Here is a 21,248-nt window from a genome sequence, read left to right on the forward strand (position 1 = left end):
CAGCTCCCCGCTTAAGGGTCTGGCTGCTTCCCTTGGCCCCTTTCCTCTGCACTCAGGGCCTCCCAAATATCCCTGGGCTCCTGTGGCTCTCCCCTCCTTAGGGACCCCAAAACTGTTCTTTCCTGCTTCCTTCCTCTTCCTGCCTCTCGATCAGGGAACCTTTCGCATGTGTGCAGAGTCCCTGTGTCCTTCCTACACCCCATCCTCTCAGGGCCTGGGCTTTTGAAGCTCAAGCCCTTTCTCCATTTTCTGAGGAGGCTCCCTCCCTGAGACACTGAATACAGAGTTCAGAATACCTCCCTGAGGGGCCAAGGAACTAGCAGGGAGGAAAACCCTTCCTTTAAACACTTCAACACAGCCCTGCCACTCCCCACAACCCCTTAGCAAACTCAGAACCAGACTCCTTCTCAAGCAAGAATCATCTTTATTGCGGCTGAGATTTTCCGTTGTGACTGGAGCCGTTCTTGGCCTCCCAAGGGTCTGGAGCACTTGTGGTCGAGGGGAGGGACTGGCCCTCGGTAGGAGGCAGCTATTCCTCCGGAACGGTCAGCAGCAGGTAATCCTGTGGATAGAAGCAGGGAGACGTGCCCCGTCCATCCTTGCCACTCATAAAACCGGCTCTCCCTGAGGCTGTCCCGCCACTCCCAGAGGGCCCGTGTGTCCTAAGGACACACCGTCCCCCAGTGGCTGGAAGACAGAGTCAGGGACCCACTGGACAAGGGGATAGAGGGAGGGGAAGGAGGGTCTCGGGAATGTTTGTGAGGGAAGGAACAGACCAGTATTTGGAGCTCTTCCTGAAAGCCTGTGTATCAAGGGGCCTCTAATGGTTCTGATTCATTGGGGTTCGTCCTGCTGGGGTCACCCCGAGGTGGGCCTTTCACCCAGCTAGGGCCTTCCCTGTGCTTCTACTCACAATGCCCAAACCTCTGCCACACCTGACCATGCCCCTGGAATCCATCTGCTCCTGCGCCTGTTTTCCCCACCAGAATGGGAGCTCCTGGAGGGTTCAGGCACTGGGCCTAACTCATCTCTTTGTCTTAGCATCACCCAGCACAGGGCCAGGCACAGAGCAGCCAGTGACATATATTGACTGAATGAGTGAGTGAGTGATCAGGGCAGCCATGTAAGGATGTGCAGATTGTGCACTGCCCAACTCTAGGTGGTGTCACTCACGTAAACTCCAGTATGAGTGGTGCACCTGGAGTTGTGTGATATGTAACCCACACAACAGTGCGAGGCACCTAGAAGTGAATCAGTGAGTGCGCCACTGAGCCCACCCACCCTCTCTCCCCTTGCCTGCACAGGTCCAGTTATGAGACAGCCAGTGGGGCTGTGCCCTGACTTTGTTCTGTTTGGCATTTAGAGCTATGGGGGGCCCCTGCCCACCTGCTGGGATTTGTGGCATCATTTCCGGAGCAGGCCCAGCCCCTGTATTACCTGTAATAGCTCTTCCAGCCCTGACCTGCTGGGGTCACCCTGGGCTGAATCTAGGGCGGGGGTCTGAGGATGGGAGTGGGGGAGTAGCACAGGCCAGGATCCTCTGCACAGTAACTTCTGGTTCTGGAAGCAGATTTCTAGTGTCTCCTGAACGTCAGGACTGGGAACTGGGAGTCCTGGGTCCGGGATTGGGCATAAGCTGAGGGTCCAGAAGTTTAAACTTTATGTCTGGGACGGTGGGTCCCATTCTGTCAAATGCCCGAGAAGCGCTGGTGAAATCAGGGGTCCTAACAGTTCCTCGTGTTTGTGAGGGAACCCTCACTTCCAGCTCACGGGGAGAACTACCTTTACTTCCATTTTTCAGACAGAGACAACAGACTGAGAGAGGGGCTGTGGCTTGCGGGAGGTCACACAGCCGGGAGGTTCTTTCCGATTCTCTCTCTGCCTCGCCCCTGAAGTCCCTCCCTGAGCTGCTGTTTAAGAGTGGGACTCTTTTAAAGGTAGGAAACAAAGACATGCAGGGCATCTCTAAGCTCTGCCCCGTCCCGCCGATACCCCATCAGCCTCCTCTCAGGTTCACCCCACAGAGGGAAGGGAAGAGGGCCGAGGAGGCAGGGCAACTCCAGGGGCAAATTGAGAGCCGGCAAACTCCCCTGGCAGCACCTCTGTGGTTTCTCTGCTGGTTTTCTCTGCCCTCTGGTCTCTCACTGCATCTCTCCTCCCTGGCATTTAGCCAGGCTGGGGCCGGCCCTGGTTCCCACCCTCTGGTGGTTCACAGACAACAGGTGCCAGAGGCAACAGCCCTGTTCTGGGGATGGGGACACCAGAGCTCTAGGGTATGAGTGGTCTAGGCTAAGGATACAGGCTTGGAAGTCAGGTGAACCCCAGTTGGAATCCTGGCTCTGCTGCCCTGGGCAAATTTTCTCTGCCTCTCTGAGCCTTAGTTCCCTCATGTGTAAAATGGGAAAAATAATAGCATCCACTTCATGGAGCTGATTGTGAAGATCACCTGTGTAAGCATTGAAGCTCTGGGTGAGCCTAGGGTCTGGCTCCCTGAGGGACTCATGGAGCCCTTTGGAGCCTCAGTTTTCTCATCTGTAAATGGGGCATCACGTCCGAGATGGCTGCGAGGAGTTGGTGAGATAAGGGAGGTACAGGGCTTGCACGTGGAGTGCCTCCTCTGCCCGAGCCTCAGCTTGGCACCTGCAGGACGGGGACAAGGCACCTGTAGGGCCCCGAGGCCCTCCCAGCTCTGACCTCCACATGTGTCTCGGGAAGCTCCTTCTCTTAGTATCTTACCTCCGAGGGCTCCATGTGGGCCTGGCTGAAGGAGATGCCCCTGATGCTGGGCAGCGGGAGGCCTTGTTCTCCAAGCAGCTCTGCAAGAGGAGTGGGCGGGGAGCTCAGTGCCCTGGTGGGCAGGGCGGGGGCAGCGTGGGGCCAGGCCAGCTGACCCCGGCTGCTCCACTGCCAGGATCAGGGAAGGGACTGGCTGTGTCCCCCTCCTGCCTCCCCTTCCTTAGGGGGTGCCATCTCCTCCCCATCAGGCAGGCCCCTCCAGAAAGCCAGGTCTCTGAACAGCTACTCTATCCATTTATTAAAAACCTATCTGGGGCCGGCCCTGTGGCTTGGTGGTTAAGTGCGCGCGCTGTGATGCTGGTGGCCTGGGTTCGGATCCCGGGTGTGCATCGAGGCACCACTTCTCCGTTCATCCTGAGGCCGAGTCCCGCATACAGCAACTAGAAGGATGTGCAGCTACGACATACAACTATCCACTGGGGCTTTGGGGAAAAAAATAAAATAAATAAAATCTAAAAAAAAAAAAAAAAAAAAAAAAAAACCTATCTGGGGCCGGCCCCGTGGCTTAGCGGTTAAGCGTGCACTCCACTACTGGTGGCCCGGGTTCGGATCCCGGGCGTGCACCAACGCACCGCTTCTCCGGCCGTGCTGAGGCTGCGTCCCACATACAGCAACTGGAAGGATGCGCAACTATGACATGCAACTATCTACTGGGGCTTTGGGGTAAAAAAAAGGAGGAGGATTGGCAATAGATGTTAGCTCAGAGCTGGTCTTCCTCAGCAAACAGAGGAGGATTAGGACGGATGTTAGCTCAGGGCTGATCTTCCTCACACACACACACACACACACAAAAATCTATCTGAAGGGAATTTCTTCTCGAATGTATTCAGTAGCCGTGAACACATTCTTATGAAGACAGTCTTCTTAGCAGCATTTTAAGGAATGTTCAATTTGTTGAAAGCTTCTTCGCAATCTATTAATGAATTTTATTCTTCTTGTTTAATCGAGAGAAATGGCTGAAAACGCTACGCGCTCCTGAAAAGGCTAAAATGTTGGCAGAAACAGAAAATGTCTCAGAAAAGGATTAGAAAGAAGTCAGTATTAACTGAAAAATTAACCTTAAAACACTAGAAATTTGGTTATATTAATAAGAAAATATCCATTAAATATATCAAAGAAAGAAAATATTCATGAACATACTCATTTATCAAATATATGAAAAATAGTCAGAGTAAGTTTTTGGTAAATTGGTAAATGTGGTAAACTTGGAAAATTGGGCATTTTGCAAATTGAGTTTCAGAGAATTAACCCTTTGGCCAGCTGATTTTTGGCAAACTGCGTTTCTGAGATTTGCCCTTGAGGGCCTGGCCTGGGCCCTCCCGCTCCCCCCTCTGCACTGACCTGCACCCTACCCCCGTCCACCCCCGTCATCACTCTGGGCTCAGGGAAAGGTCTGATACCCCCCTGCTGGCCTAATGTGTTGTTCCGGCCCAGTTAGGTGGGGGGACGGGATGGAAGAAGAGGGACAGGTGCCTCTGGTCTCCTGTCTGTCCTCTGATCTTCAGAGGCCTCCTCACCAGCCTCTCAGCTCCCAGCCTCTGGACCCCCTCATTTCTTTTTTTTTTTTTTTGGTGAGGAAGATTGTCCCTGAGCTAACATCTGCACCAGTCTTCCTCTGTTTTGTATGTGGGATGCCGCCACAGCGCGGCTTAAGGAGTGGTGTAGGTCTGTGCTCAGGATCCGAACCTGCGAACCCCAGGCTGCTGAAGCAGAGCATGCGAACTTAACCATTACACCACTGGGCCGGCCCCTGGACCCTCCTCATTTCAATCCTCTCTCTGCGTTGGGATCAGATGACCCTGCATGCAGCATAGGCTTTCATGAATCTCTCTCCTGCCAATTCTCTCACCCGTAGGCTGCTTCTTGCAGGCAGTCCTCCTGTATTTCCTCAGTGGCTTTGGCCCTGCTCTTTTTCTCCTTGTGGGGGAGCTTTGGGCTGGACTCTAGTGTGAGCAGCACCCCTGGCATTGTGCATCCCACTGGCCTGGGTGTTTAGACCCTGCAGGACAATATAGGCTTCCCGGGTCAGGCCTAGCCCCTGGGTCATCTCTTGACCCTCGCCATGCTCTCTATGGTCCAGGATAGAAGATATACTTATGGAGGGAGCTGCCCATGGTAGGCACTGGCATGGGGGGGACCCTTTCTCCCACTCCTTCGCCCCATGCCAGGTCAGGTTGCATCCTTGCCCACCTGGACTCTCAATCTGGCCGCCTTGCTGGACCTTCCGTCACCACTGTCCCCCACTGCCAATCGGTCCCCCTTCTCGAACACAAATGTGCTCACTTCGCACCCAGAACCTTCCCTGGTTACCATGGGCCCCAGAACAGATGGCAAACCCTTTAGCCTGGCCAGTATTTGAGCTCCTGCCTGCTCTTCTAGCCTCATTCTACAGTCCTAACATGAATCATCGAGCTGGAGAACAGAGAAAAGCTCCTGTTGGGGAAACGAGAGGCCAGGATTCCGGGCTCAGCTCTGCCAGAAACTTGCTGTGTGACCTTGGGTAAGTCACTTAACTTCTCTGAGCCCAACTGAAAGATGAGGAGGCTGAGCTAGGTGATTTCTCAGAGGTGAGTAAGGTCTGAGCTGTTTATCCTACATGTACTTCCCAAGTGTCTCCTGGGTGGGAGGCACTGGACAGTGTGCAGGGAACACAACGAAAAACAAAGACAGGGGTCCCTGCCCTCAGGCAGCTCTCCTTCTGGTTGGGGACACAGGTGCTGTGGGTAGATGGGCGAGTGTCACTCAGACTGCCTCAGGGGAGGTGGGCGAGGAAGCGGGGAGTTCTGTGGAGCAGAGGAGCCTGACTAGGCTCCACCCTCCCGCAGAACTCACTTCCCACGCCCCTCCGGCTTCCTGGGACCACCTCCCAGAACCTACCCGCACTCCCTTATCTCAGGGTCTGCTTCTGAGGAGCCCAAACCAGGACAGTGGTGTTTTGGAGAAGTTTGAATTTGTTGTTGATGTCTAAAGATGGAGGTGATGCCTCAAAAAGTTCAGCTTTCTGGCATCTCTCAAAGATGAGAATACCTGCCCTGCTGGTGACATTTGACTGGGCTGAGCTCAGTGCCCACTTAAGGCGGCGTGTTTGCCACGGGCCCGGCCTGGGCTGCTTCCTTCGCGGATGTCACCTGGCTGGCCCTGCAGGCGTTAGAGCCGTGAGTGGTGGGCTCCACCGCTCAGAGGGCCTTCTGTCCTCACTTTCCACAATGCTAACCCACCTCCCCCAGGAGCCCTTCCCGGCCGCTCGCCCCACTCTGAGCTCCCATCACCACCAGCTGCCTGGGCGAAGGATGGGAGGGCACAGATGGCCCCATCCCCACCCCCTCGACCCCACACCTCAGATTTCAGCCTCTACCCTGCCTCCTCTTGCCTTGCCCGTCGGCAATTCCTAACCCACCCCAGGGGACAAGGCAGCAGCCAGCTGTCTGTGCAAAGCTTCGGACACGGTCGATGCTGCTCCATACTGCCTGGTGTGTGGGCATGAGAAGAAACACAGTGGGGCTCACCGTTCTGATGGGGCAAAAACGTCCTCTTCAGAAGCTCTAGGACAAAGGCCTCTAGGAGTCCTCCCTACAGCAGACGAAAGGGGAAGAGGCGGGTCCCTTCAGCGGGTGGGCAGATTCTGACCACGGGAATGGGGGGACTCCAGTGCCCACAGGAGCTCAGGAGTAGCCCTGGGGACTCCACTTTTAACGGGCACTGGAGCCAGATGACCAAATTAGTGAGGGGATGGGGGAAAGAGTCGCCCTCACCCCGGGTCACTGACTATCTTCATATCCCTGCAGGGCAGCCCAGGGGAAGAGGAAATAGGTTGGGCCAGAGGAACCCAGGGCCAGGGCTTCACAGGGACCAACTTTGGGTCAGTCCAAGGAGGAGCTCTCCAATGCTGGGAGCGGCCTGGTAATGGGACAGGAATTGTCTCATTGAGATAGCAAGCCTCCTGTCACCAGGGATGTTCAAGAGGTCATGATCAGGGCTGCTCCAACCCATTTGGACAGATTGGGAAAGGACTCCCTTTCTTTAAGACATTCTTTTCCCATCTGTTGAGAGACTGTCATAAACATATTCATGTCTGTGTTGTCTGTGATGTGGGTGGCTTGTACAGTGCACTACCTGTCCAACCATACACTACAGCCCTGGTCTGGATGACCACCCTATGATGATGTCACAGAAAGGATTCCTGACCTGGGAAGACGATCTTTAGGATCATCCCTGGGATTCTACACAAGTCGGGCCAGAACAAGGCCTGAGGTAACAGGGATGATAATTTTGAAGTGTTTCCAGGTACATGTTCTCATTCAATCCTTTTGTTGTTTTTCCATCTTGCAGCCTTCCCCCCCGTAGAGCTAGAGCACGAGGCTCACAGTCCCATAGAAGTGGAGGGTGGTGGGATGTCACTTTATGGGGCCTCCCTCAGACAGGCAGGGGCAGTGGAAAGCTCTTCCAGTGAAGGAGCAAGAACAGCCCCTGGGGGCAGAGACCACGTGCTCACCCCGTGGACTCCTTAGCAGTGGGGCAGGGAGGGCCAGACCAGCCACACTACAGCAGGGTCCCCACACTGCCACACATGGGTGCAGGAGGCACGGGTGGCTTAGGACGCCACGCTGGGAAGCTGAAGGGCGAGGAAACCCACAGAGGGGACACGCAGCCCTGCTGGGGCCCAAACTGTGTTCTCCTGGAAGAGGCTGCTTTCAACCTGCAGATGAGGAGGTGCCTCACAGATCCTGGCGTCGTCCTGGACACCTCTCTCGCTCCTTCTGCACATCCGGGAAATCCCGCCAGCCCTGCTTTCAGAATACATCCTGCACTGGCCACCTGCCACCGCCTCGTCCAAGCCTCATCACCCTCTGCGTCATTCTGCCAGCTGCCCCATGGCCTCCCTGCTCCCACCGCGGCCCCTCCAGCCTGCTCCTCCTCTGCTCAGAACCCTCCATGGGCTTCCATCTCACTTAGGAAAGGCCAGCCCCCACTAGGAGGCCCTTCTCACCCTCTGACCTCCCTTCAGCCCCTCTGCTCCAGCCCCTCTGGCCCTGAACTTGGGCACACTCCTGCCTCGGGGCCCTGGGTCCCCTCTTCTCCGTATCCCCCAGCTCCCTCCCTCACCTCCTCCAGTCTTCGCTCAAATGCTCTCCTTCTCCGAGGCCTTCCCTGACCTTCCTGTTTAACATTCCTCCCTCCCACACTCCCATGCCCTGCCCCCTCGTCTGCTTTTTCTGTAGCATGATGCCTGCCTGCATACTATGTAATTTACCTTTCTGTGTATGTTGTTTATTATCTGACCTTGCGCGAGAGCAGGGACATTTGTTTTGTTCACTGACAGCCCCAGGTACCTAAGACAAGGCTGGGCACACAAAAGAATGAAACGGACATGTTTAAGTCCTGGGGGCTCCCCACCCCAGGGAGCATGGGGAGTCCAGGGCAGGATGAGATCAGTGATAGAAAGCAAGTGAGTCTTTCAACCCCTACATGACCCAGGGCCTGCTGACCGGTCCTTCAGGACCAGGGGGAGGACAAGCCTAAAGAAAGAGACTCACCTGAATTGCAAGGCCGGTGGGGTGAGGGCGCAGGATGACCGCGGAGCTACCAGAGAGGAGAGGTCACCCTTTTAGGTCACGGCAGCAGCTTGGGGGGTGCACTGCTCAGTAAGTGCGAGTCACAACACCCCTCCTTCCCTTCCTCTCCCTCCCTCCCTCTATCTATCTCCCTGCCCCCCCCCCATAAACCACTCCATTCAGCTGACAGCAGGCGTGGAAGCTCGCACCCATTAGCCACACTCTCTCCCTCCCCATCTCTCTCTCTCTGAGCCATCTTGTTTTTTCTCAACATCAAAAACCAAAAAAAATCACCTGTTTGGAGTGAACTGGAGTTTTAATTCCTGATTTCTCGAGGAAAACGCAGCCTTTGAAAGGAGTTTCTATGAGGAATTGAAGTTAGGTCAGAACTGGAGAGGAGTTTATGTTCCACCGGACCGACTCCCTTCGCCCCCGCCCCTTGTCCAGGGCTGGCCCCTCTCACCCGTCCTCTCCCTCTGCCCCAGCTGCTGTTCCCATGTGTTCAGATCGTGCATGTGTGGTGTGCCACAGGAGAGGGCACGGGTGGGTGCTGGGTGCTCCTGGGGGGCAGGGGCTGCTAGGCTGGATACGAGGGGAGAGGGCTCAGCTCAGTGCGGGGACAGCCTTTTGCAGCAAGTCACTAGGCCATAGAATCACTGTTGCTGGAAGCCAGAGGACCCCTTGGTTTTGAGGGAGTTGTCTATGGGCCTCATAATTTGCACGGTCACCTTATAAACCAGAAACAGGACTTTCACCACCAGCCAGAGATGACCGGTTTCTCGGCCACAGACTCATGCTGACTAAGAGCCCAGCATCCTGTACACACCAGATGCTACTGGCCTCACCTGGGGTGGGCGACCCTCCTGTCCCTTATCTGAGGCCCCTTCCCAATTTAAGGTCTGTAGACTGGGAACTAGGAATCCCGAGGGGGCTCTGGATAGAGAAGTTGAAACTTTGGGGGCTGTATTTCCCCGGAATTCCTCCCAGGGTCTTCCCTCTCTGGCTTGGGTCACCTCACTCGGGGAGTAGAGAGCACAGACACAGTTAGCCCCTCCGTGAACTCCGTTTCTCTGATCGTTCTCCTGGTTTTGTGGACAAGGGCTTTCGATGCAGCCCGGTCCAGGGGAGACGGTCAAAAGCCTTAACCACCACCCTGCAAGGACACGGAGCAGAGGTCTCAGAGGCAAACCTTCAACCTTTAGCTGCTGAGGACGTCCCTGGGGAGGGCTGGGGGCTGCACCGAGGGGAGCAGGTGTTGAAGTAGAAGTTTCCACAACAGGGGCAGCTATTTGGGGGTGGACTGGTTGAACATTAGCGGGTGGCGGGGTGGTGAGGTCTGCGCTGCCCTCTGTCGCCTTGCCCTCAGCCAGCCTGCCCTGGAGGCCCTCAAGGGGACCCAGGACCCTGGGGACAAAGAACTGCGAGGTTTACTCACCCAGGAAACCGAGACAGAGGACGTGTTGCTGGGCCCCCGCAGCACCAACGAGCCTGGCTGGATGACCGTGGCTGTGCAGCCGTCCAGGCGGACGGTAGGGGGGTCAGGGGCGCTGATGGTCAGGCCCACACTCCCTCTGGGCTGACTAGAAGTCTGAATGAGGTTAAAGCAGAAAAGGTGCAGGGACGGAAGATGGCATTCCTTGGCCCCCAGCTTGGAGGATTGGGAACAAGACCATCTTAGGAGTCAGGCGCCTGAGTGTTTATCCTAGTTCTGCAGCAACTTGCTGTGTGACCTTGGGAAGGTCACTTACCCTCCCTGAGCTGCTGTGAGGTGAGATTACATCCTCCTTCTCCCGGGCATTCACGCCAGGTAAGAGCATAGATTTTGGAGCCAGAGTCCCAGCCCCACCACTTGCAAGCTGTGTGGCCTGAGACAAGTTTCTTCATCTCTCTGTGTCTCACTTTTCCTACTTGTAAAACGAGGATAATAATCGTACCTACTCCATAAGGCTGTCGTGGAGATTAAATGAGTTAATTTAGGTAAAGAGCTCAGAGCAGAGCCCAGCTCCTAGTGATGCTGTGTACTCGCTGCTCTTGTGGTTATTGTTATTATTATTGTTTGTCCACAGGTGCCATATTCTAAGGGCCTTCGGAGAGAGGACGTGGAGCGTGCGTTTTGCAGGCCGAGACCTGGTTCAAATCCCGGTTCTGCCACTTGCTGGGCACTGGGAGCTTGGGCAAGCGGGTTCACCTGCTGAGCCTCCGCTTGCTCCCGTGTGAGAAGGGGTGACAGCGCTGAGGGTGGGGTCGACGAGGGGGCGGGGCCCGGCACGGTCGCGGCCCGCCGTTATCTACCGCCTGCACGACTGGCCGCCTCAGCAGGCGTGCCTTAGCGGGGTCGCGGTCTTGCTCAGTAGCGGGTAGTAACGACAGCCACCGGCCGCGGTCACCTGGGTGGGGCCGTGGACCAAGAGCCTTACTCGAACCCTCTCCTTCCACCCTCACGGCACCCGGGAAGGTGAGCAGGGACCTCTGGAGTCCGCGGTAGGAAACCCTGGCCCGACGGAGCATGCGCACGTGGCCCGACCCCACCCCGCCCCCGCCCCCGAGTCTCTCCTGCGATCCAGGCCCGGGTGCTGGGGAGAAGCCGGCCGCGCACCCACCTGGGGCCCGGGCTGCGGCTCTCGCAGCGACAACAGCTGAATGAGGTCGGCAGCCTGGAGAAAGGACAAAGCATGTGTTGGCCTTTAGAATCTGCAGGTCCGTTCTGAGCGGGCTCGGCGGCGCGTGTGAATGGGGTTCAACATGGGGTTCAACGGGATGTGGTCGTCCCCGACTGGGGGCGCCACCTGCACTCAGGCTCAGCATGGGAGGAGCCGTTCACCTGGTTTCTCATCATGGCTTATCTGAAAAGGTTAATTTCTTTTTTGTTTCAATGGTTTTTTCCCTTAACATTTTATTGTGAAAATTGCCACACTTACAGCAAAGCTGAAAGAATTCTATAGAGAACATTTATGTACTTATCACCTAGATTCTTCTATTAACGCTGTCCTGCACTTGCTTTATCACATTTCTGTCCGTCTGTCTGTGCTCCACTGATTTTTGAAAATCATAAATCATTATAGAAAACATTAGAAAAATGTACAAAGTAAAAAGTAAAAGTCTACCCCACCACCTCTTCCCCTTTTCCCCTAAATCCTATTCTCAGGGGTAACCACTGTTGACATTTTGGAGTAGATCCTGACAAGACTTTTTTCTACACACATATAAACATGAATAGATGGGAACATTTTAAACACACGGTCCTGCACCTTGTTTGTTCCTCTCAGTGTCAGCACATATAGAACAACCCCATTCTTCTTAACAGCTGCATAGTGTTCTGCCTTGTATGAACATAAGCTGACTCGTTTTACCATTCCTTATTGATGGACACCTAGGTCAACTTTATTTTTCACCCTACAACAAATGACGCTGCGAAGAGCTCTTGCACATATGCCCTTGCCCACTGCTGCAAGAATCTCTGTGGATGTAGAATTCCAGGGTTCACATCTAGCTGTCTCAGACGTGAGACACATCTGCCACACCTGTGGGGGTGGAGGGAACAGCGTGGGGAGGCCCGAGACCTGGCTCCACTCCTGATCCCACCTACTGGCTGACCTTGGGCAAGTCACTTTCCCTCTCTGGGCCTTGGTTTCCTCATGTAGCAAATGGAGCGATAACATGAGATCTCTTCAGATGTGGATCTTAGGATTTCATATTTCAGCATTTACTGAGCACCATCGTATGCCCTTCGCATAGTATACTATCCTTAGTCCCTGCCCTTAAAGTGGGGGGACGCTGAACATGCAAAGTTAAACAAACACACAAATATACATACAGTGTGTATATGTGTATATATATAACTTTACTCATACACATACATGCAGTGTGATCAGTGTTTTGAAGGGAAAAGAACAGAGAGGGAAGGAATGCAGGGGAGAGAAGTCTTACTTAGATGTAGCCACTAAGGAGAGGCTCTCTGAGGAGATGACATTCGCACTGAGACCAGCAGTGGAGGGAAGAATGTTCAGGCAGAGAGACCAGCATGTGCAAAGGCCCTGAGGTGGGAACCAGCTGCCTGTGAGGCTGGAGTGTATGGGTGAGGAGACAGGGTTGGAGAGATGGGCAGGGGCCAGATCATGCAGGGCCCTGGGAGCTGCAGAGAGGAGACTGGATTCTGTTCAGAGTGTGTTGAGGAGCTGCTGGGGGCTTTTGAGCAGGGATGGATCTGGATTTCTACCTCATCTGATCCCCTCATCGACCCTGGAATTTGCTTTTCTTGCAGACCTCTATGTGTGCCTCCTCGTCACCATTCAGGCCACCTCCCCAGAGATGTCTTCCCCGACTGCAGTGTCCAGGGTAGCCCTCTCATGTCCACCAATCACTTACTGATCCATTGCTCTGCTTATTGTAAATAAGAAATTATTTTATTTATCTGACTCTTTTCTTGTTCAGTCTGTTCCCCCACTAGACTCTGAGCTCTGCAAGGGCAGGGACCCTGTGTGCACAGGGCCCAGCACACAGTAGGCCTTCAATAAATATTTGCAGCATAAATAAATTCATAAGTGTTATGAAGAGAGGAACAACAAAGGAGCCTGGGTGTTCAAGGAAGTCTTCCCAGAGGAGGGGACTTCTATGCTGGGTTCTGAAAGCTGAATAGGAGTTTTCCATGTGCGGTCCAGAGAGGCGAAGTGAATTACCTAGGCCCACTCAGAAAGCACTTCTGCCAGCTAGGCCTTGGTTTCTTTAAAACAGAGCAATTACGTTATGTGTCCCCTCCCCGCCCACTCCCCTTCCTCGAGCACTCACCGTGGAGTCCTGGGGGTCCACGTGGATCTCCTTGCCGGTGTAGAGGCAGGACAGGATGTCATTGTATGCTTCCAGCCAAAAGGCCAGGTCCGCCATGCTGCCCTGGGCTAATTGTGGGAGGGGCTGCGGGGCCAGGTGGTCAGGCCTTGGGGCCCTCTGGCCTGGGCCGCAGGGGGTCACGAGCTTCAGAGATGTGAAGAGGAAGGAGAAGGTCAGTGTGGCCAGCCTCCCTGGGCAGCAGCCGGGTCCAGCTGGGACAGCGAGGGCTGACTGTGCTGGCACAGCGCTGCCCGTTTACTGCACGGTCTCGTGTCAGCCTCACAGCAGCGCCACAAGGTGGGAGCTGTCACCTCCCGAGGACACCGAAGTCCAGGGGGTCGCTGAGCTGGGTTGGGCCCCAGAGCCCCGTTTTCTTGCTTCTCCCTCATTCAACCGCATTCCCTTCTCTGCGCCTTTGTTCACAGCGCCTCCTTCCTGTCCGCTCAACCCTTCCTGGCCTCCGGACCCCCCTCCCACCATGCCTTGGGGACGGGAGTTGGGCAGTTAGGTAGGAGCCTGGGCCTCGGTTTCCCCATCCGAGGGGCCCTTCCTCACGCAGGGTCCTGCAGCTCCCGAGCCGCCCGCCTGCCCTTTTGCTGGAGCCCGACGCTCGCTCGTGGGACACCCAGCCCTGCGGCCCGTCCTGCTCCCCTGCGCTGAGGCAGGAGCCCCGGGCTCAGCACGAGCTCCCGAGGGTAGGGGCCTGCGGCTCTCCCCTTTCTGCTCCTTCCACCTTCCCTCTCCCCCGCCGCCTCCTTCACCTGCTCCTCCCTCCCCCCTCCCTGTTGTGCCTCCTGTCCAGAGGAGCCCCCCCTTGTTTTCCTCTTTGCCCGTCCTCCCCGAGACCGGTGGACGTCCCGGGAGGGTGTGCCCTGGCCAGGGGGCTGGCTCACCTGGACTTCCATCAGGATGGCCTCCTCCGTGAGCTGCGTGCTGGTGACGTGGTACTGGAAGTCTTCTGGACCCGAGATGGTCGGGGCTGCGATGAGGAAACGAAACTGGGGCTCAGCCCCTCTGGGGGGCAGATGGGGAGGCAGCAAACACGGAGAAATTTGTTCTCCCTCTCTGCTTAGCTTTCAGTCCCTCATGGGCTGGGCCTGTGCTTCTTGTGACCATGAGCGTTTATTGATGATAACTTTGTGCCAGGTTATATATATTATCGCAACAATCCACTCTGTGGGCCTATGTCTGATCCCACTTTACAGGCTGGGAAACTGAGGCTTGGGGGGCAAATGACTTACCAAGGTCATAAGGCATATGCCCTTTTCCTCCCCCACTAGAAAATAGGCTCCCTGTGGGCAGGCTTTGCCTGTTTTGTTTCCCGTTGTGTTCCCAGAGCCTAGAAGCGTTCCTGGCACACAGCAGGGGGACAGCAGATGAGCCCCTTCCTTGGTCAGGAGCTACGTACGCAGAGCGACGGACAGCAGGTCTTCCAGCAGTGAGCTGAGCAGGGTTGTGGCCGCGGGGCACAGCTGGAGGGAAGGCAGGAGGGCATTCTCGCTGGGGTCGGGGTGAGGTCGAAGGGCTCTCCCTTGGGGTCACACCCCTCTCCCAGGGGACGAGGGGATGAGCAACTCACTATCTTCTGCAGGAGGAAGGGCAGCTTCTCGTCCAGGACACCCGTCACCAACTTTAGAGCTTCGTTCACCAGGAAGGGGTTCATCCTAGGGGCAGAGGAGAGCAGGTGGGGTCTGAGGCACCTTGGAAGGGGAGACTGAGGCCAGAGGAGCCATCCAGGGCAGGGCTGGGGAAGGCCCTGATGGACCTGTGTAACTTGGAAGCTCGGAGTGTCTGCTTCCTTCTTGCCTGGTGTCTGTCTCTTCTCTTTCCTCTCTCCCCCCTTTCCTTTTCTGTTTTTTCCCCCCTTCTTGCTTGCTTTCTCCCTGACTTTCTCCTCCTCTTCTTTATTTCTTCCTGATTCTCCCTCTCTGCCTCTGGCTCTTTGTTTCTGTCTCTGATAAAGGTCTCTGGGATTTTCAAGGAGGGAGAGATCACACCTGGCAGTGGAAGTCCTGGAAGGCTTCCTGGAGGAGGTAGCTTTGGTGCTGGGTAAATATAAGAATCATAGATAGTGGCCACCTTATGTGGCGGGTTCTGTGCTAAGTGGGTCACATGGGTTGGCTCATCTCTTCCCCACAACCACTCCATGCTGGCTGGGTTCTGTGAATGATCCCATTTTACTGGTGAGGAAACTGAGGCTCCTAGAAGTCAAATAGCTTGGCCAGGGCCCCAGTGATAGGAAGCAGCCAAGCTGAGATTGGACCTGGGTGGCTATATGCTCTTAGCCATGACATTCACCGTGGAGGCAGGAGACGCTGATGGGTGGTGTGTGCAGCTTGTGGCCTTGGAGGTGACCCCGTTCCTGCTGCCTTTGGTCCCTGTAGACGACTAGGCTGGGGAGAGGCAGCCCCAGCCCTGAGTCTGCATGATGGGATGAGCAGCAGGAAGGAAGGAAGGCCTGGGCCCGGCCCTGCCCAGTGGAAGTGCGGGAGTGGGCAGGTACTCACTGCTCCAGAACCTCGATGCTCAGGTATCCCGGGGGGGTGTGGCACTCCTCAAAGGCCACGCGGGTCTTGGTCCCTGTCTGTTCCAGCCGTACCCCGATGCGGATGTTCATGATGACTTTGAGCCGCAGGATCCTGTAAGGGCGGTGTGTCTAGGCAGGCTCCAAGCCACAGCCCAGGACCGAGGCCAGAAGTCGCAGGCTGGTGGCCTGCAGTTGCCTGGAGGGCTCAAATGAAAAACTAGGAGAGTGCATTAACAATACCGAGTTCACACTTTGGAAAACCTGAAAGATCTGACAACACCGGGCCAGCGTCCTCACAGGGTGGCAATCACCAGGGGCTGATGGTGACCTTGAGATGGGCCACGTGCTCCCCGGTTTGCTCCCATCCCCATGGGGCCAAGAGTCAAGTTGCATTTTTACTGCACATCATTACAAGGTGGATGACGTTTATCACCTAGCAGAGAAATATTTCTCTGCTCACTTCTCTGTTAAAAAGGGGAGCTAAACAAAGAAAGCCACATTTTACAAGAAAAAGCGGACATATTCCTAAAGGGCATTTAAGAATATTCCTGTTTCATGTGCAAACACCACCCGTATCACTCCCTCTGTTGGCTGTTGTGTTTGCAACCCCAGGCCGGCATCCTCGTCCGCAGTTTAGTGAGCGGTCTGAACTCTCAGGTCGGCAGTGAACCCTCACAGCGGTCAAGTGCAGTCGGGACCTGAGCACACCCATTTTGTAGACGAGGAAACTGAGGCTCAGGGAGCAGATGCCCCTGCTCCAGTGGGATTGGAGTCCAGACCCTCCTCAAGTCATCCCATTAGTGCACCCTCCTTTTACTCAGGTGGGGCACGTGTCCCCCGACATGGCAGTCAGAGGGTTTTATCTCAGCCTCTGCCGCTGGCTCCCTGTGTGATCCTGGGCAGGTCCCTCTCCCCCTCTGTGCCTCAGTTTCCCATTGGGAAAAATGCTTTGAAACATGCCCAAGTGGAAAGGATTGTTGTGACCCTCATGGTGACATAAGCAGGAGGCTTTTGCGAGCCCCGCATGGCTGCCCCTTGAGTTACGGCAATGAGGGGCTGGGCTGCCTGCACCGAGGGAGGTGGGGAGGAGGCGCCTGGTGCACCCACCTGTGGAGTGAGAGGTACAGTTTGCTCTTCAGTGTGACCTGCAGCAGGCTGTCGCTTAGGATCTGCAGGGTGACCTCAGGTCCTTTGGCATCTTCTATGACCAACCTGTGAGAGGGGTGGGGGTGTTGGTGTGGCCTGGGAAGGCTGCTGTGACTCTGCAGAGTGGGTGTGTCTGGGTTGACGAGAAGAGGGGCGGACCCCAGGAGGGGTGGGGGCAGCTTTGGGACGACCCCTCCCCGACCCCGGCCCAGCTGCAGAGCACTGGGCTCTAGTTCCCAAGCCTTGAAGACCTGGGCGAGTCTCCTCCCTTCTCTAGGCCTCCATGTTGCCTTCGACAAAAGGGGGAGAAAACAGGGGAGGAGCTGTCTGGCTATGCGCATTTAACCCATCTGGATTCAAGCAGAAGAGAAGCGAGCAGGCGAGACTCAGAGAAAGCGTGATGGCCTGTGATCCCATCACCACCCACTCAGGGGCCCTCTGCCCTGGTGAGTGTCCCGGAGGAGGACACGAGCCTTCTGCTCCCTTTGGTGGCCTCAGGTCCCAGCACCTCCCTGCGCTGAGAGGAGCCCAGAGTTTGATGTACTTTCTGAACATTGGATACAAGCTGGTGACTCATCTGGTGCCCCCTGGAATGGGCAGCAGACCACCGAAAGCTAGGGGAGAGGCGAGGAAAAGACTCTTTCTCACAGTCCTAGAAGGAGGCAACCCTGCTGACACCTTGATCGTGGACTTCCAGCCTCCAGAACTGTGACACAATAAATTTCTGTGGTTTAAGGCGCTCAGTTTGTGGTACTTTGCTATGGCAGTCCTAACAAACTAATACAATCAGAAAACCTAGATTTTGATTACAACCTTCTCAATTTTAAAATGCTGGCAATTCATTTAAAAACACTAGGTAAGTTTGCAATAACAAGTGCAGGCTGAATGTGGAGGGCTGGAGGGCTGCCGGGCTGGGGTCTATTTTAGACTCTGCTTTGTTCCTTGGAAGACTTCAAGTGGCGTGGAGAGGTTGAGAAGGATAAAAATGCACTTGCTGAGCACTTTCCAGGCTGCAGAGACACTCCAGGGGCACTCAGGCCCCCCACCCACGATGCTCCGCTTGACAGGTGAGAGCCCCCGGGGCTCAGGCAGACGGCCGTGCCCGAGGGGGAGGACAGGCCAGAGGCAACCTCTGCAGACTCACCCGCCCGCCTGGAGCAGCTGCCCGATCAGTGGGAGGCTCCTCCCCGAGAGCAAGTCCCCGACCAGCGACAGGTCAAGCCCACTGCTCTTCTTGGAGAGGCGTTCTCTCACGAAGGGCAGGTGCTCCAGGATGGGGACGCCCTCACCCGCGGCCCCCGTCACAGGAATCCTGGTCACGCGGTCCAGGATGCGGTGTTCTGAGAACAGGTCTGAAATGTCTGAGGACACAAGCCCCTTCTCAGTGCGGGGTTTACCCCTCATTCAGTCACTCAGTCAACGCCCACGAGCATTTGAGTGGCTCTGAGTCAGCAATTAGACGGTCATATAGCAACAAGTACTTATTAAGCGCTTACTCTCCTCTGGGCTCAGGGAACAGGAGCAGTGTGGCTCCTGCCCATGGAGTGCACATTCTAGAGGGGAGACAGACAACAACAGAGCACTCGGATAAGCAAGAGCGAGCAAGGCAATATTCAAACGTGATAAGTGCTACAAAGAAAATAAAATGGAGTCAAGTTGGAGCATGACTGGGGTGAGGTTTACTTTAGATGGTCAGGGAGAGCCTCTCTGAGGGGGAGGCATTTGAGCCGAGACCTGAATGAAACGAAGGAATCCACTATTGCAAGGTCTGGGAGGAGAGCAATGTAGGCAGAGGGAACAGCATGTGCAAAGGCCTTGAGGTAGTAATGAGCCTGGTGAGTTTATGAAACCGAAAGATCAGTGAGGTTGGACTGTGGTGAATGGGCTGGGAGGTGGACGGACAACAAGAAGCTCATGGTCAAGAGGGAGACAGACAGACAGACAGACAGACAGACAAGACAAGAACCATACTCTTGGATAAGGCCATAGATGAGGCTTCACCAAAGGGCTGTGGGAACTCAGAGGAAGGAGACTCCTGCCTGGGGAAGCCAGGAGGGATTCCCATCAGAGGGACCATTAGAGCTTTGCCGTAAAGGATGAGTCAGAATTCACCATGTTGGGAAGGAGGGAAGGAGCATTTTAGACAGAAGGAGGATGGGAAGTCTGTGGGGGTGGTCATGGCCAGTGGTGGTGGAAAAGGCTGGAGATGCAGGGTCTTGAATGCCAGGATGAGGAGCTTGGAGGTTCTCCTGAGGGTGCTGGGGAGCCATAGCGAGTGTTAGAGCAGGGGAAGGGTGGGGTCAGCCCTGGGTGAAGGAAAGCCATTCCACTGCTGGTGAAGGGCAGGCCGGAAGAGGAGAAGCCTTGGGGAGGGAGGTGGTGCCGTCTCCTACCCCTGCCCTTCCCTGCGTTCCTGACTCCCGCATCCCCCTCCTTAAACTTTACCTGTCTCCAGCTGGTCCTTGCTGACCCGCAGGAAGAGCAGGTGCTGGGCCTCCCCTCGAGCCTGGGACAGCAGCGCCCAGCACAGCAGTGACCCCCAAAGCAGCAGCATCCTCCCGGCCAGGACCTGCAGACACAGAGCTGGGAACCCCAGTGGCCACCTCCATGTCCCCACCGGGGACCCATTGCCAGCATCTCCCAGCTCTGCCTCTCCTAGAACCATCTCCCCAGCTTTCTTCCCCCGCCTCTCCCCCTAGCTCCAGATCGCTAGTCCTGGAACACAGCCTGCACGTCCCACCACTTCACTTAGTGCTTTCGGTTCCCTCTGCCCGGAGTGCCCTTCCCCATTGCATGCATTGGCTTCAAATCCAGGCTCTGCCACTTCTTGACTGTGTGACCCTGAGCAGGTTACTTGACCTCTCTGTGCCTCAGTTTTCTCAGCTGTAAAATGGGGGTAAACATAGATTGTTGTGAGGAACACATTCAACAATATGCACAAAGTGCTTAGCAAGCAGTGTGCCCAACAGCTGTTAATGTGGCTGCGTGACATCGGGAGAGGTTAAGAGATGGAGTACTTCTTTTTAACCGTGGAGGTTTCTGGATCTTGAGGAGGACGGGGATGGGGTCCTGGGGGAGGCGCCATAGTAGTTCAACCAGTACGTTTGTACTGATTCCTGAACTTCAGCCCCACCCAGGTGGCCAGCAGGGCATAGTTGGCACCCCAGAGCCTGCAGGCAGGGTGGCCTCCGGGTGGGCAAGGGTGTGCCACCAGGAGACACGGCCTCTGAAACTGCGAGGCAGGGACCAGCCGGAGACAGGCGTCTCCAGGGCTGACGCCAGTGTAAGCAGGGCCCATGGAGGAACCACTGCTGCGCCCCTCCCCCTCAACGCCACCCAGACCATGAAGAAGCCACCCAGAGGGTGCATGCTGCCCCTGAGCAGGGACACCCCCAAAGTGGCTGAGCCTGCCCTGGGGTGCCTGAGGAAGTCCTGGCGTTGCCTTCAATAGGCAACGTCCATTTGTTGCTGCTTGGTGGCACAGGAGCTCAGAACAGTGATTCAATTGGGTGACGGAAAAAGAGAGTTTTTTGTTAGTTTGCAGATGTGAATTTGGGCCTGGGAAACTGGTACTCATGGCATCAACGATTCGTAGTTTGCTTCCAGGCTGATCTTAAATTTCCCCTCTAGTCATCCAACCAGCGTATAGTCAGTCCCTATGTCAGGCTCTTTTCTCAGTCAGTTCACCCAAGTCGGGTCTCTCCTCCCTTCCTGCCCCGGTGCTTCCCCCGTCTTCCAGCCCTCTCCGTCTCTTGCCTGAAATCATCCGCACCAACCCCCTCTACTCGAGTCCTCACTGTGTGGCAGGCACCACGCTGAGAGCTGCACAAGCTTCATCACGTCGTCGAGTCCTTGCCACACGGTCTAGGATCGTTGACAGCAGGCCCATTTTACAGACGACAAAACTGGGGCTCAGAGGGGAGAAATGAGCTGCCCAAGGGCACGCAGGTGGGAGGTGGCAGATCCTGGGTTGAACCCAGGTTGGCCTGGCGCTAAGAGTCTATGCACCACTTCACCACGTGATCGTAGGTGCCCAAGAAACGTTTGAGAAATGCCCGTGTTAGTCTCCCCGTTCTTACCTCTCCAAGAAGGGGGCTGTCGGGAATCTCTCCCCGGCCTCCGTCTCCAGCCTCCCTGAACCACACAAGCTTTATAACCTGCTCTGAAGCCTGCGTGTGTGGACACAGGGCAGGAAGTCCGGCCCCCTGGCTGGGGCTTGTGCTCAGAGGAGCTCTTCAGGGGAGGGAGGGGGCCTCTTGACGCTTGGTGGCAAGGGGCTTCTGGCCAAAACTCATAGGGCCCGGCACTGCGGCCCGAGCAAGTGGGACCAGGCCAGCAGACGCCAGGGAGGAAGTGGGGGGGCCCCTGCGGTTTTGGGGGTGGGCCCTTTCCCTTAGGAACAA

At 55.8% G+C, this 21,248-nt stretch overlaps 1 protein-coding gene across 1 annotated transcript; it reads right to left on the reverse strand.

The window, feature by feature from the left end:
* Positions 1-417: 417 nt before the first annotated feature.
* Positions 418-19,399, reverse strand: LOC101407031 (BPI fold-containing family B member 4-like). The gene is made up of 15 exons (XM_014796831.2): positions 19,291-19,399; positions 17,990-18,206; positions 16,807-16,911; positions 15,680-15,811; positions 14,752-14,836; positions 14,581-14,644; positions 14,066-14,151; positions 13,134-13,316; positions 10,949-11,002; positions 9,784-9,936; positions 8,643-8,710; positions 8,327-8,376; positions 6,303-6,362; positions 2,737-2,816; positions 418-562 (listed from the first exon to the last, which is right to left on the reverse strand). Exons 1-15 carry the CDS (start codon positions 19,397-19,399, stop codon positions 530-532), a joined length of 1,479 nt encoding a protein of 492 aa, XP_014652317.2. The 3' UTR covers positions 418-529.
* Between the last annotated feature and the right edge of the window lie 1,849 nt (positions 19,400-21,248).

Source organism: Ceratotherium simum, chromosome 21, assembly GCF_057802395.1.
Source record: "Ceratotherium simum simum isolate JZ-2026a chromosome 21, ASM5780239v1, whole genome shotgun sequence".
NCBI classification, from domain to species: domain Eukaryota; kingdom Metazoa; phylum Chordata; class Mammalia; order Perissodactyla; family Rhinocerotidae; genus Ceratotherium; species Ceratotherium simum.

Bases quoted from the DNA above. Each gene is read 5' to 3' on its own strand.
- LOC101407031 (XM_014796831.2), bottom strand. From the start codon at position 19,399: ATGCTGCTGCTTTGGGGGTCACTGCTGTGCTGGGCGCTGCTGTCCCAG. The intron at 6,363-8,326 runs GTCTCTTTCTTT...TGCTGTAGGGAG, and splicing joins CGGCCTTGCAATTCAGGTGA to GACTCCTAGAGGCCTTTGTC. The intron at 563-2,736 runs GTAAGATACTAA...TTCTATCCACAG, and splicing joins CCCACATGGAGCCCTCGGAG to GATTACCTGCTGCTGACCGT.